Consider the following 12581-nt stretch of genomic DNA (forward strand, 5'->3'; position numbering starts at 1 on the left):
CCACTATATGGTTGGTTATGCTGCGTTTCAGAAACTCAGAGGTCTGAAACATTCAACTTCTGACCTCCACGCATTCCAGACGCCCAAAACGACACTGACTGTGAGACACTGATGTTTCTTTGGCAACAGATGAACTCTCCACACTGCAGCTTCCCGCTTGAAAGCTGTCTTCTCTGTCCTAATGTTATCCAGGAAAACGTTCCAGAGAGTGTTTGTCCTGCTGCCTAATAACATGGACGCATATTATGACATCAAGCTACATGAAGAACATGTTTTATGATCATTTACGTTGCCTTTTAGTTGATGGTTTTCTGTTGACAATGTGCACCGTTGTTGTGTGACGTCAGAGCTGATGGATTTGCAACTTAAGTTCCACTACTTTCACTAGAAGGAGGTTGAAATGTTTGAGTTGTCTGGAACGCAACAGTATACAGTACACGTTTTCATTTATTTGGTCATTTTCACTGTCATGTGTTGTAATGCTGCAATCCATTGCAAGTCGGAAGACGATAATTAGGAGTGTGAATTCCCAACTTCGGATCTAAATACGTCCCTGTGCATCTGCTCGGGAAAACCCGTTTGTGTAGTTGTTTGGTCTCTGAGCTTCTCAAGCATCTACAGGGGGCCGGTATCATCACCTCACTAGCTTTTAGCCAAGAATTACAGAATGAAACAAACATAGCCTTCGTAAGACATTTTATGAACTCTAATTAGCAGAGAAACAAGTCGCTCTCCCTCTGTTGTGTGTTGTAGCTTCTCCTCACTTGTGCATGCATACTGTTAGCATTGTTAGCATCGTTAGCTGTGAGCCATGTCGAGAGCTCTTGAAAGGCAATCGAAATGCTCTCACACCCATATCTCACACCTTTAATAATGATAACAATAATAATAATAATAATAATAATAATAATAATAATAATAATAATAATAATAATAATAATAATAATAATAATAATAATCTTTATTTCTACAGCGCCTTTCAAAACCAGAGTTACAAAGTGCTTCACCAAGAATTTAAAAGAACATCACACACAGAAAAATGCAATAAAAACAGGGGTTTTAAAAAGTGGTCAAACATAGTGAGATAAAGCAAAATGTAAGGGAACAACATTTAAAAAACAGACATTTATAAGGCATTTGAAGGATCGACGGGGAGGAGGCTAACGGCCACCGCATGCTCGCAGAAAACCTGCTGAAGCACAAATCAGCTGAGCGGAAACGTCAGATACAACCACATGAAACACTGCAGAAAGTAAAACTTGATGAAAAGGTCATTCTGCTTACAGTCGGCCGTGTGCATCACCATGTTACCGTGACGACAGGTCTGTTTACGTCGGCAAACTCCGACTTGATTGACCACTTTTCTGTGTCGGAGGTCTTTTCTCTCCGAGTCTCGAGTGCAATGGATTGCAGCATAAGTGGTCTCTTTGTGTGAGTGAGACAAAGTCACATGACCTCTTGATGAGTTTAAATTTGAACAGCTGACCTCATTGCTCTTTACAGCCTGATGTAGACTTGTTGGGTGGAGATGCGTTGATTGTCCGTGTATCAATAAAGTAAATTATGAACTAAAGATCAGAGTGCCTTGGATGCTTTTATTTTATTTTTACAGGACCTCTTGCCCCGTCCTTGAAGAGCACCTGATTATTTTACTCCAATATAATGAAGTGTGTTTACCTCGTGCAGCAGCACCTTCGCTGTCTTTAAATCACGTCCCTTCTCGGGTGTCTGGTGCATACTGACACTTTGCCGTCTCAGTGCGTAAATAATGAGCACACGAACTGAAATTATAATTCAGTTTAATGAGTCACGAAAAGCAACAGCTGGAGATCAGCGTGAGAACATCAACCACGGTGGGTTCGAAGCACCGCTCTGTTTGGTAGGAGAGGGAGAAGCCGTTGATCCTCCTCAGCTGTTCAACTGCATTTAAACGGTATTTGCAAAAAAAAAAAAAAAAGATTTCAGTTGGTTGTGCGGCTTCCTACATGCCAGATGGGTGGGGTTCCCCACAAAGGACAGTTCAGCGACTGCCAGAACAATTTGACAACTTAGTATTTCCTGTGATGGATGACTAGTTTGATGTGAGGTCTGATTGGCTTCCCTCCATCCATCTACTATTTCAAGTTTGGTGAACAGACTCTTTAAATTATTTGTTGAATATAAAACAAAACCGGGGCAGAAGCATAAATATCCTCCTGATAAGTTTCCATTTTCACTTCCTGGTTTGGTCCATCTGATCAGACGTGTTGGTTTTCAGGAGAGTTTCCATGCAGCTCTGCAATAAAGAGTTCACTGGAAACGTGTTCCATCCACAGTGTGAAACAGGAAACTGATGACTTTCATAGTCCAGCTGGCTCACAGACTTCCTGTTCTGCAGAGGGAGAAGAAGAAGACAGTCTTAGAGGTTGTTTGTCCACTCATTGTGTTTATAATAACAGTAAAGTTAGAACACATTGTGGTTTAATGGTTGTGTTGGAACTTTTAATAGTAAACATTTTTAAATTCCATTGTTTCTTATGTACATGTCTTAGATACCTTTTACCTTTTAATGGGAACCCAATAAAATCTCTGTTTTATAATATTAGCAGAACTAGGCAGCGAATGCTTTTTACATCAAATAAACTGCTGCTTTCAAGCTATATATATATATATATATATATATATATATATATATATATTTAAATGCATTCATGTTCAAGACTTCCAAATGTTACTGTGTGATGTTTCTTTTAAAGACTCTCCTGAGTGTTTTCATTTATTCTACGTTGTTGCTTCATTGCTGGACGTCTGTCTTTAGATGTTTATCTCATTGATTTTCAATGAGACTTCCTGATTTAAATGGAGGTACTATCCTGAATGATTGTCTTGAAACCTTAAATGATGCTCTACAATGCAAACATTGTGTGCATTATTTATGAATGTGTTCTTTCTCGTGGAACTAATAGTGGAAAAGTATTAACTATTATAAAAAGATTAATCTACACAACTGCTAGAGACACAAGAAATGTCCTCTCTGGGGTCCCGTAGTCAGCACGACTCTGTTACCACTTTGTTTTTCCATTAATTTATGACTTTTATTTATCCTGTCTTTTAAAGGATGAGACAGAAATAATTAGAGTAGAAGAAAAAACCTTTGCCCTTTATCTAATTATGTTTCGCAGAATTAAATGTAACTGATTTTGTATTCAAAATAAATGCACTATTAATCACTATTTCATGTAACATTTTATCCACATTTAACCCCGACACGTGAAGGTCATGTCAGACAAGTGGCTTCATAATTAAGGAAGGGCCAAACCGAGAAAAATACACACATAAAAAGCAGTGGTCACATTTTATAAGTCTTTGACAAAAGTTGAAATAAATCTATAAAAACTCAACATCAACAAAGCTATTTGAGTCTGAGAGAACAGTTTGAAAGAGTTAGAGCATCGGGAAGCCAGGAAACCTTCAATGTAGCCACATTTCTAAAGTAGACTCCCATTTTAAGGCGCTCCAATCTAAATACACAGCGAATGGCATTCGGAGATTAAAATTTCATTCAACATGAACTCTGGAAGACCTAAAAACCAATCAAAAGTAAAGAAGTCTCCACTTCCAGAGTGCATCAAGTGTCCAGTGTATTTGGGCTGTATAGTTGTAGTAAGTCTCATAATGACAGGTTGGGCTGCTGGGTGTGTTTTTGAACTGAAGGAGACCCTGAAAGCTTCATAGCTGTGGATTGTGTGGTGTCTGCTGCTGCACTTGCTTTCTAACGTCTCCCGTCTGCCCTCGCAGCCAACCGCCGCTCACGCCCATCACAGGATTTATACGTCTCCTGGTTAAACCTTAAAAGGAGGCCTTGAGATGTGTTCGGGCAACGCAATGGTTTCCAATGAGAAGCAACTGTTATAAAAATGTGATTTGTGATGGAAGAAATATGCATATTTCACGCACCTATGAGGACAAATTCCTGTTTTCTCTGTTTGATGATTTTGGATTTTGCTTGTCAAGCTGAAATCTTTGTGATAATGTTCAAACACAGATGGGAGCATTAATTACGTATTCATAAAATATTAAAGGAGCTGTATTTAATGTTCTGGACATTAATGTAACAGTAAACTATCATCTGCTATATATAGATATATTGGAGTGCCAGAGAAAGAAGTCGCTCTCCCTCTGTGTGTGTTGTAGCTTCTCCTCGCTTCGTTTACATAGGCGGCTGTCCGAGCATGCTTTTAATGCATGTCTGTGCATGTGATCGTGCCCCACTGACTTCACCCTGTGAGCACCTTCACTGTTGTTTGCACTGCTAGCTTTGTTAGCGCCGTTAGCAGTGAGCCGCCGGCTCGCCATCACCATTTTGAGAGCCGTTGACTGGCAATCACAATGCTCAATAACTCCCATAACTCCCAACTTTATTATGATTATGATTATTATTATTATTATTATTATTATTATTATTAATAATAATAATAATAATAATAATAATAATAATCATAATAATAATACTAGTAATAATAATACATTTTATTAACTAATTTCTGTTACTCTACCTTCAGAATTGTCCCTTTTAGCCCTGTTTTTGGTCTCCACTGACTCCTGAATGCTATGTAGAAGCTATCTATTGGTAACGGTGGGGTTATCAGCGCCTGTGGGTTGAAAAACAGCTGCATTCTTCATCTGTAAATGGAGTTGATGTGAGCTGTGATGATCTATGGAGTAAATACTCCTTGAAACCAAAACAATGAGCTAAATGAGGCTAAAAGGCACCATAGTTGGCAGAGCTGGGTCATAATCATGTTTGGGTTTCCCATTTATATGTATCCTCATATAACAGTTGATGTAGTTGATGAATTGTCCAGCAACACGCCCCGAGTGTTTAGTCAACTAAACTACTTGTTTAAGTTGAGGAAAAGATTGAGGTGTGTTTTTTTAATTTCAGAGGTGGTGTTAGTCCAGAGGTGGCTTTAGTATGGAAGTTAATAACAAATACATTTCCTGGGTGAAAGTCCTGTGCTTTTAGAGCCATCCGTCCACGGATAACATACAAATTCCTTACATGGGTAATATACAAATCTTTTCATAGGTGTTTGAGAACCGCCTGCTTTAAAGCGCGTTTTAAATAGAGCTCCTTTATCACTTCAAACCATAGAAAGACACATTTTGTTCTGATTTAAAGGTGAAGCTCATTGTAAGAGACCTTTGAGACAAGTTATAACTTGAATGCAGTATTGAATGAGACACATCTGGTTCTCAGCCTACTTTATACAGAATGTGCTTAAGATATTCATCAGACATTCCATTTTTCCGAACTGCCCTCCAACTTTATGCATACTACATATCACACATTGCAGGCTTTTTCAATGATAATAAGCTGCAACATGTATTGGGATGATAATGTCAGCAGCCTCTGGTTTTGAAGTCTCATGTCTACATATGGTCATAGTTGGGATGAGCTTTGTGAGCTCACTTGTATATCTTCCAGATAGCTCGGCGCATGTTTTAGTTCAATCTGTCAGAGCAGCTGCCTGGGACTGTAATTCATCGGCATCAGAATATTACCTCTTATTGAGGCTGCCTCTCTGTGCTGCCATTAAGATGGCCTCCTTCATAGTCCAGCTGGCACAGGATCATGTTGTTCTTGAGGAAAAACTTGTCTCCCACGCAAAATCTGCAGAGAGAATATAAAAATATGGAACTGGGTCTTGGTTGTTTGCTTGAGCTGAAGTGAATCATGAGTGTCCCAGAGGAGCATTTCGGGCATATTTTCAGCACTGCTATGATAATCAGAAAATTAATCTTGCATGATAGCTGACTGATTAACTATCCATGTGATATACAAAGTATTTAACCCCTCAAGGTTTTTAAACGGTGCAGTAAACTCCATCACACTCTGATTGCAATGCATTGGTGCTCTGCTCCTAATGAGCAGTGAGCTCACTAGTGCACCTCCCAGATAAGTCAACTGAATTTGATCCCCCCCGGCTAATTGCTCCCCTAATCTTACCTCTGGCGGCAGAGCTGACAGGCGAAGCAGTCTAAATGGTAAACGTTGTCTCTGGCTCTCATCACCATCTCAAAGGCAGGGATCAGCTTACTGCAGGCTGCACAGTTCCCCGTCACCCCAAAGAGCCTGCAGAGGGAAAGAGGGCGACAAGCAGACCTGTAGTCTGGACGCACTGAAAATACATTTCAGCCGAGAGCTGAAGAGGGGAAAAAAATACTAAAATGAAAAAAGTACAAGCCTAAAAAAACCAAGATGACCCTGCAACTGAGCCACACATGTTGCTCAATCAGGCACCTTTTGGCAAATAATCACATTTTAAAGTGACAAACTGCATTGCATTAGTCCTGGTATACTGCTGCTGCTACTAATGCAGCGCTCACATCATATTGTATGGATTTTGTGCGTAATTAAGAGCAGCCAAGCGGGAGGAAACATTCCCATAAGCCTCCCAGTTGTAATTCTGAGTAGAGGAAATGTCTGCCCGCACGGTGAAAGATAACTGCTGTGGTGTTAATGATCGAGAGCCGAAATAACTGCAAAGCTATCGTTGGCAGTTAAATGTAAGTCAAATCCAATATCAACACTGATAAAATCAAACTAAAGTTAGCTAATTAACAAAATGGAGAGTCAACAAACAAAGTACTTTCATTTTGCTCTGAGTGCTACAGGAAAAGTTGAGGAAACCATCCTTTGGGGAACATGAATGCTGGAACCAAATTGCACAGCAATCCATCCAGTAGTTGGAGGCATTTCACTTAAAACCTCAAATGTCAACGTCACCGTGGCACGAGAGGAAAGTCAGGGGATCATGAAAGTCAGTCCGTTCATCCTCTGGGGAATATGAATGTCTGCGCAAAATTTCATGCCGATCCATCCAATGGTTTTTGAGATATTTCAGGACCAAAGTGATGGACGAACTGACACAAGGAGCTTGATAGTCCGATGGTTTATTGGTAACACCTTACAAGACAGAACACAACATTTTGTGTTGTCAAGGAACATAAGACGAATAAATAGCTAACTGACTCATAAACATAAATACACATACTTTACAGAGATCTGACTGTACTGACTGGACAGTTTCAGCTACTCTACTAATTCATCCTGGATCCAGGGTTATCCAGGAACTACCTATTAGGGTTTCATTAATAGCCAATTAGCTCTGATGTGTTCCTTATTTATTCTATACAGTTTAGGGGCCGTCCAGACGAAGCAAAACAAACTTTTTTTCTCCGTTTTGCCTTGGCGTCGTTTCAAGAAAATCCGCGTCCAGACGAATCCACTGAAAACGACTCAGCGCGCTGTAGTACATATTCCAGGCCCTTATGCGGCGCTGTTTCTGCTACAAAAACGCAGAAGAAGAGACGGAGCTTGACCGGATGTTTCCCATTGCTATGGCAACACGTGAGAGCTACGGCTAAATATCCACCCGACCACCCGATCAATAAACACCCATTAGATGACAATTTGGCCTGTATAAATAAAACCAACAATAAGCATCAACAGCCGTCACCCTAAGGACCTTGACGAGGCGTTGTCACACGTTGGGATGGATTAATTAGACAAATAAATGCCTACATTCATGGGAAGTTAGCTAGCGGTTGTTTGTTAGCATCTTAATAAAGTAGCTTTTTCCCCGGAATATCGCCCCCCTCTCTCGGCTCCGTTTTTTTTTATTCAGTGGCCCTGATACGCGTCGTACAGACGAGCAGAATATCTGTTACGAGCACGGAGGCCGCCGTTATTGTTGTTGTTACGAGACGTCGCGGGGGAAGAAGTCAGGCTCGAGGGTCGAGGAGCGGGGCGATGACGTCAGCGTATTCGTTTTCGCCGTCTACACGAAAACGATCACGAAACGGAGGGGGGACGTTTTTTTCTTTTCCACCCTGAGAGCTGGTTTCAAAAAAGTGCGTTTTCACGCCGCGAAAACGCCGGATTCGTCTGGACGGAAGGGCGAAATGAACAAGACTTCTGCGTGCCCTTAGCCTCTGGGGACAATTACCAATATTTCAGGGGTTCCAGTGTAGCCAGCAGGTATCCAGATAGCCACAGCGTTTTGCTGTTTACCTCACACATGACTGGCCAATACTACACAGACTACAAATGGACCACAAACATGTGTCTGTGTATGTATATATATATACATATACATATACATATATCTGGTTCAACTCGTTAGAAACCATTTAGAAATACAGAAAACTAGAAATGTGCACCCAGTAGAGTGCGTTTCTCTGCCAAGTGTGTCTGCAATGACCACTGCTGTAATGTTTGATTGAATGAATACAACCTCCATCTAGACCACAAGAGTATCTGGCAACACAAAAGATACAATCTCATTGAAATCAATGCAGATGTCGCATGTCAGCCATAACTGGCCACTATTCCATTATTCAGCCATTATTCAGTTGGCTGCAGCAGAATACAAGATAAGCTGTGGACAGACGCAGAGGTGCACAATCACTCACACACACACATACATGTGCATGACTCTCCTGGTGGAGACAATGTTCTTCCATAATGCAGGATTACTCGTTTTCTATTCTCTCTTCTAAACAAACCTGGTTGTCGCTGCAGAAAACTTCAAAACCCTTCACTTGTGAACAATGAGATTATTGTAAAATGTAAACGCTTTAATACCTTCATCACTGTTACATTATATCAGCTGCAGATAAAGCGTAGGGAAATGGAGATTTCCTATTGTGAAAATGTAAAAATGTATATGAAAATGTTGATTACTTTAGGGAACCAGGTGGTTGTTTTTTGTTTTTTTTTAGCCTCATAGTACATTGCAGGCAAGAACTTGAGAGTGGATCTCTTACACTATTTTAAAACTATAATTTATCCGACACCATTTGAACTGTGTCCTCACACTACCTGAGAACAAACCCCGTGTTGTTTGAAATACTGTGACTCAGTGCTGACCAGCTGCAGATTGCTTCACCTCTCGTTCCCCTCTAAAAGAGCGAACAAACGACTCCCTAAGAGCCTGACACACATGAAGATAAGTTGCCGCTGCTGATTTCCATATCCATTAGAGGCCAAATAGAAAAAGGAGGTTTGGGAGGAACAGCTATGAAAAACGACATCCGCAAAAAAGAAAGGAGGGAGGAGAGAGGCGAGCATGTGTCTCCCAGAGCTTCAGACGACAAATGAAAAAAACGTCATCAAACGGGTGACCAGCACGGGAACAAAAGAGAGTCCTAATTAACCGAATGTTCTGATCTAACGAGCCTGAGTCCTGAACAGGCACCTGGTGGGTTTTTTCGCTGCTCCTTAACGAGGCTACGGAGCTCAATGCTAATTCTCTACTAATGGTCCAATTAAAAGAAATCACATGGTTTTAATCCTGCTCTTCAAAGGCTTTTGGTCTGCACCCTCGCAATGATGAGGAAAACAGGAGGCAATCTAGCCAATTTAACTGTCAAAAGGGGTTTTGGTCTCTTAAGTGCAGCGCGGCTAATGAGAGACTTAGCTCCAACCAAATCCAGCTGGATTGTACATGAGACTAACACATGAGTTCAGCAATGTGGCTGAGATATCAGGAGTTCTCCTGCTGACCTGACACCAGACGTCGTTATTTCAGGGCCAGAGAACGAAGGCTATATAACTCTCAGAAGGGCCGTTTGAGCCGGAGGTTTTAGGTTTGTATGTAAGTGATTCATTGTCAAAAGACTGCTTCAACCCAAAGTGTATTTAAAACATACTTAACATACATAAATCCTTTGTTTAGTGATTCACGGGCACTAGAGGTTGGGTTCAGACAGAGCTTTTCAGACAATCCTAAAACACGTATCCTTATCTGAAGAGTTCATAAAGTGTTTGAAGTGTGTTAAGTGTTATAAACGTCCTACACGTGGAGGGATATAGGCTTTTTATTCGCTTTCTTGCTAAAAGTCAAGAAACTGATACCACTAAAAATGTAGCTGGAGCCAGGGGACAGATAGCTTAGCTTAGCATAACAGACCAGGAAAACAGTGGGGAACAGCTAGCCTGCCTCTCTCCAAGAAAATCCACCTACCAGCACCTCTGATGAAAACTAATCGTTATCTAGCTAGTTTGTTTAGAGAGTGTAAAATGATTGAGGGATTTGCAGCCTGCCCAAAACACAGTCCAGCACATGAAGCCTCCCCCCCTTAAAGAGGCCAAGACAGAGTCAGGCTAGCTGTTTCCCAGTCCTAATGTGACGCTAAGCTAACCAGCTTTTACCTCCAGATTCATAATTAATACATGAGAGTTCTATCAATATTTTCGTCTAACCCTCTGCAAGAAAGCCACTAACTGAGTTTTCCAAAACATTTAACAGATCCTTAAAGGGACAGTGTGGAGGATTTGGTGGCATCTAACTATGTGGGTGCAGAATACAACCGACTGAATGCCCTCACACTTTCACAGACTGTAGTAACGGTAGCAGCCAAGTACAAAACCGTGGTGACACCGTTCGCCTTGCTCAGAGGTCATCCTTACTATAACAACACTACTTTAGGAGCAACAGAAGTCAGACGGCGGCTGGTGGTACCAGAGGTTTGCATGCTCTGCACCCACTACCACAGTTTCACCTTTGGGTAACTTAAAATAGGCCCTCTCTGGAGCTTTGGTGTTTGGTTTGTCCTTTCTGGGCTACTGTAGAAAGATGGCAGTGCTACAAGTCTGTGAAGTGCATGTCATTGCATTATTAAATCATCATGTGTGTAACTCTGTGCCAACTTCACCCTCTATTCTATCCTATCCTTTCCTTCTATGTTCACTGTTTGTCTGAAAACGAAGTAAAATTGGCATGAATGGTCATTGAAAATGTTAAGTGAGCACAGAAAGCGGAGCAGAAGAATGTAATATTTTTGCTTCCATGAATCCTGCAGCCAATCACGCGTCCCTAAACGAGATAAACCCAGACTTCAATACACGGTGTCCCAGTGTGATGACTCAAAATAGACTCAAAGTAGTTCATCCAAACAGGTAAGGCTTACATGCTTGGACTTGTTTTGTAATCTATCTCAGAAATATGGCACACCTTCTGTGTGGTTTTGACTGAAGGCTTTATCAAATCCGCATAAAGGTTCGGCTACATTTTAAGTTGTTTATGCAGTCAGAGGCACAGACTTTGTTGCTCGATATTGTATTTGTACATATCTCAGATAAAATCTTTCCCCCTCACCTCGTGCACACTTCCCTTATTCAGTTTCTGCTGGGTTCATTTATAGGAAGCTCTCAGATTCAAGTTCTGCTCTGACACTTTCTCTGATAAATTATCGGACTGATTTATCCTGAGAGGATCACAGCAGTCTGCTTCAGCTGGCTCTTTCAATCCCATACATTTTTAACATTCTGCAAACTGAGTCCAGATACACCTGTAGAAGGATTACCTCAGGTAGTCCCTGCGGCAGAGGATGAGGTTGGCTCGGGTGTAGAGGGTGGAGCCCACCCGGCCCAGGCGGCAGTCGCAGCAGGCACACTTCAGACAGTCCTCATGCCAGTACCTGTCTAAGGCCTGCAGCATGAAGCGATCCCGGATCTTCCCGTTGCAGCCGGCACAGCCCCGAGGCTTCTCCCTGGACTGGAGGGACACCAGAGACACACCTGGCAAGAAACAACAGGTAGAGCGACAGAGACGGAGGCATATCAAGTGAGATTAGACTGAATTCATAGAATACTGAATCAATAATACAGTTAGTTAATTAGAGACTATGGTATGAATTCATTTGATCATTATAAATTCACTGTTGCATCACAGACAGTATAATGAATGTCATTAAATTATGAAAATGTCTAATAAAGTTAGGTCACAATACATGCAAAATGCAAACCCCTGTTGGAATATGATTCATTTTTACGTGTATATCGTTCAAATCGCAAGTTGTAAGAATTCAACAGTTTTCTGTTAGGGAGGAGTCAACTTCATCATTAATCTCAATAAAAGTATTTCACAGACAAGTCTACAATGAAAGATTGCGGAAAACTGATTTCATTTGCTGCACAGTTGCACACAACCTTGTAAGTGTTACACGATTGAAACACACATGCAGTCCCCTGTACTTACTCTCCTCCTTGTCCAGCACCATCCCTCTCTGGAAAACAACACTAACAACGGGAGAATACACGCAGACGGCTTTGACACTCGCTCAAACTTCAGCTCCGCTCCGCATTACCCCGAAGAAAGCCGAGAGAAACAGCCATCGAGTCGCTTTTCTCGTCAAAAAATGAATACATAAAAAAAAGATATAGCCCCGCGGGACGGACGAAAACAGCGTCCCCGGGATGTATCACCTTGCCGGCAAGACAGATGTCCTCAAATGTGGAGTGGCTGCGTGTCTTATCTGAGCTGATGTCAGTGCACAAGCATTTCTGTATCTGCACACAGGCTGCGGCTGTTCCCTCAGACGAGCTGCTCCACACAGACTGAGCCTCCTCTCAGAGCTCCCTCCCTCTCTCTCTCTCCCTCTCTTTCTCTTTCTCTCTCTCTCTCTCCCACAGTCAGATGGGGTTTTTTTTCCTCCTCCAACGCTGCGTGCTAATTATATAAAGTCATTATGCTCAGATCTGATAGTAACCGCCCCCTCCCTCTCTGAATCAATTATTCAATAGACAGTCCCAC

At 41.6% G+C, this 12581-nt stretch overlaps 1 protein-coding gene across 2 annotated transcripts; it reads right to left on the bottom strand.

The window, feature by feature from the left end:
• Positions 1 to 943: 943 nt before the first annotated feature.
• On the bottom strand, positions 944 to 12374 carry LOC311018615 (rhombotin-1-like). 2 transcript variants are annotated; one of them, XM_084017648.1, is made up of 5 exons: positions 12027 to 12374; positions 11353 to 11566; positions 5990 to 6115; positions 5545 to 5653; positions 944 to 2371 (listed from the first exon to the last, which is right to left on the bottom strand). In XM_084017648.1, exons 1-4 carry the CDS (start codon positions 12046 to 12048, stop codon positions 5548 to 5550), a joined length of 468 nt encoding a protein of 155 aa, XP_083873774.1. In that variant the 5' UTR covers positions 12049 to 12374; the 3' UTR covers positions 944 to 2371; positions 5545 to 5547. The 2 variants fall into 2 exon arrangements, with proteins under 2 accessions (XP_083873774.1, XP_083873775.1); XM_084017649.1 differs by lacking the exon at positions 5545 to 5653.
• Positions 12375 to 12581: the final 207 nt, after the last annotated feature.

This window comes from Eutrigla gurnardus, assembly GCF_963514095.1.
Source record: "Eutrigla gurnardus genome assembly, chromosome: 9".
Taxonomy (NCBI): domain Eukaryota; kingdom Metazoa; phylum Chordata; class Actinopteri; order Perciformes; family Triglidae; genus Eutrigla; species Eutrigla gurnardus.